This window comes from Sylvia atricapilla, chromosome Z (genome assembly GCF_009819655.1).
Source record: "Sylvia atricapilla isolate bSylAtr1 chromosome Z, bSylAtr1.pri, whole genome shotgun sequence".
Lineage (NCBI taxonomy): Eukaryota > Metazoa > Chordata > Aves > Passeriformes > Sylviidae > Sylvia > Sylvia atricapilla.
Genome location: NC_089174.1, coordinates 43,257,078 through 43,260,378, shown reverse-complemented (window position 1 = coordinate 43,260,378; position 3,301 = coordinate 43,257,078). Strand labels below are relative to the sequence as shown.

Sequence of the window (3,301 nt, the reverse complement as noted above, 5' to 3'; positions counted from 1 at the left end):
CGCCCCGCCCCGCCCCGCCCCGCCCCGCCCCGCCCCCCCCCGCCCCGCCCCGCCCCGCCCCGCCCCGCCCCGCCCCCCGGCCGCCGGGCGCAGGCGCGCGCGGCCGGTCCGTCAGGGCGCGGTGACGTGTCGGCGCCACCGCCCGGCCCGGGACGGGGCGAGGCGGGACCGGCGGTACCGACCCGGCCGCGGCCCCGCAGCCGCGCCATGTTCAACGTGGAGAGCCTGGAGCGCGCCGAGCTCGGCGAGAGCCTGCTCACCTGGGTGAGTGCGCGCTGCCCGCCCGCACCGGGCAGGGCCGCGCCTCAGGGCCGCGGCGCCGGCGCCTCCCGCCCCGCCGCGGCTCCACTCCGGCGATGGAGGCCCCGCGGCCCGCACCGCGCCCGGGCCGGGGTCGGCGGAGCCGTGCTTTGCTTCTGTCTTATCTTGGCGGTTCGGGGGTGCCCGGGCAGGGCCGTGCTCCACCTCAAGGCTGCCCCTGCAGCGGGGGAACAAAGGGCCGGGGGGCTGGCGCGGGAGCGCCCCCAGGTGCGCCCGGGATGAGCGGTCGAGCTGCAGGCCGTGGCTCTGGTCTTGTCCCTGCTATGCCGTCGGTGTGTCAGTACCCCGCTGTTTGCACCTGCCTGTCGCTCTCTGACCAGCAAGGCCGCCTTTCTGACCAGAAACTTGCATTTCCGCCTGTTTGTTTTTCGCTCTTTTTAGGCAGTGCTTGAGTCTAGAGAGGCAGAATTCACCGATGAGGTCGAGGATTTTGCAGAATGAACTTAAGGGGTGATATATTTATCCCCGGAGGTCTTCAAGGCTAGGTCGGATGGGACTCTGAGCAACCTGATCTAACTGCAAGTGTCCCTGCTCATGGCAGAGGCTGGAACCAGATGATTTTCAAAATTGTTTTCCAGGCCGAACCATTCTATGATTCTACAATCTTAAGATAAAGACTGCTGTATACTACTTTAATGTTTGTATTTTTTTCCAAAAATATCTTTAGGTTATGCTGGCACTCAAAGAGCAGCCAAAATGTAGTGGACATTAAACCTGGGTTTGCAGCTACATATTGTCTGGGCAAAGACTGTAACACAGACATGAAACTGGTATTTTTGTAGTAGCTGAGTTATTGGTCAGTTTTTTCAAACCACTGGATTTTGGTTTGGGTTTTTTTTTCCCCTCTCTATACTCAGAATTGCCAAGTTAATACCTAGAATATGAAACGCTGCAATACAGTCGATTGTTAAATAGGAACAGAAATTTTCAGAAATTTCTGGCTATTCATAGAAATTTTTTCTATGAGTGGCCAGAGCTGACTGAAGCGCTGATGGTGATAAGTTCCTGGGGAGTAACAGGTTAGATTTCTTAATGAAAGTCAAAAAAGATGAGGAAGGGAAATGAATCTATTTTTAGAGGTAAGCAAGTGGCCTGGAAAGTATAGAAGGCAACAGTTTTGGGGAAAAGGTTTTTGGGGAAGTAGTTCCTATAGGCCTGGAATAAGCTACCCAGCTTCCCTTTCCTTCACTTCCTGTCAACTTTTCCATATTTGTTATGGTTAAGTGTTTGCCACTTGTCTTGCTTTTGGCTTTCCATGCTTTCAGGTGTGGGGAATGAAAAGTCCCAATATGAGGAATTTGATGTGTGTTAATACTGGCAAAGAAAAGGTGAATGAAAGGCTCAGTCTTTATAATCTGAAGTCCTGAAGCTGTCCCTACCCAGTGGAGTCTGTCCTGTCTGTAGTAATGGTCCACACAGGTCTCTTTACACTTCTCAAATACTGAGCTGATGAGGAGGCTAGCTGCATCTCTTTTGGTTAGCAGAAATAGTAAATCATCTTAAACAACATTCAGTTGTTGATTGATTCTGAGATGGATGTATGAAGTTATGGGTTATTTTTACAGTTTCATCATTTATGTGGAAATGTGGCTTTGAAACAGACTCAGTTTGAAGAAGGGTGACTTTATTCCAGCTTAAATGAAACTTGCAGAAGAGGCAATAAAGTAATATTCTTGTTCCTCAGTGAAACTGACTGTGTATAAAGAAGATGCTTTTTTTGCATGGCTTTCTCTCAAGTTCCCATAATGATTCTTGGGAAACCGTTTATTTCAGTAGTAGGGTAGAGCTGTCTTAATAACAGGTTATGCACATCTGGGAAGGCGAGTCATTTCCCATTATGCCAGAGAAACTGGCTGCTCTTGAGAACTTGTTTAGCCTCCCAGGTTGCTTGCTTAACATTCATACAGAAGTATTTAAACTGGTTTGTCTGTGTTTTGAATAGATAAAGCTTTCTGCAAGTCTGAGAACCTGTTTGGTCTAAACTGAATGTTTGCTCAGATGGATATAGGGTGAGAAGAAAGTGCTCCTCCCTCCTCTGCCAACTCATGATTTTAATTGAGGAGAATATCGCTTAGGCTTTTTTTTTTTTTTTTTTTTCACTTTGCATTCCTGTGATTTCTCTTCTGCTGTGTTTAAGTTGGAGCAAGCTGCTTACCTCTGAATATGTTTTGGTTTATTTGCCAATACCCATTTTTTTTTTGTTAGGCTTTATCTCAGGGTATAATTCTTGTTAATTTTTCACCTCTCTGACAGTATGATCAAATGGCTTCCTAAATAATTTTTGTTTAGGATTTTAAAGAGCTGGCTGAGCTTTGACTTCCTACTACTTTAGCAAGTGACCATGATGTTATTTTGAGACAACCACACTAGTGGTGACTTGAGCAAAACTGAAGGACTAAAGGCCAAGGACTTGCCTCTCAAAATTGATATTTGCACTTCAGCAATGTTTGCAACCTACTGTAATTGTAGAACTATTGCTTTACCAAAAATCTCCCACAAACCTCTGCTGAGACTATCCTGTGCACTATGGAATTATTATCCAAGATACAGTTTGGCCAAGGCATTTTAGAAAAATGTGGCTGTAATAATACTAAAGTTGTTTCAGTGTATCTAAGAGAGATTGACAACTTCTTTTTTTGTTTAAAAGTTAAGACTGGTTCACACATGAACACGTGAGTTTTTGGTGTTCCATTTGTGTTGTTTGTGTGTGTGTAGTGTCAGGAGTGCTCTTGACTTGGATGCGTAGCTGAAGCATTTCATAAAACGTGGAGAGCTGTCAAACGTGCCTGTGTCAGTTACACTTAAATGTGTCTGAAATCGTTGTGATGGCTACAGGCTTTTAGTATGTAACCTGAGAAGTTTTATTTTCTAGCATAGAACTAAGATGTGATACTGAAAAGATTGCTTAGCATTGGTATGTAAAAACAGGATTCCTCAACATGGTTGCTGCTGTGTGATTATAAGCAGTAAGTTGATGTGG

General features: G+C 46.8%; 1 protein-coding gene across 4 annotated transcripts in view; it reads left to right on the top strand.

The window, feature by feature from the left end:
- The first annotated feature begins 96 nt into the window (after window positions 1–96).
- The window catches only part of HOOK3 (hook microtubule tethering protein 3), a 563,324-nt gene continuing 560,119 nt past the window's right edge, over window positions 97–3,301 (top strand). For all 4 annotated transcript variants that reach the window (XR_010745659.1, XM_066338379.1, XM_066338380.1 and 1 more), the window contains exon 1: window positions 97–264. Coding sequence is in view for 3 of the 4 variants with exons in the window: in XM_066338379.1 (XP_066194476.1) it covers window positions 208–264 (57 nt within the window). In the remaining variant the exon portion in view is untranslated. The remainder of the gene's footprint in view (window positions 265–3,301) is intronic.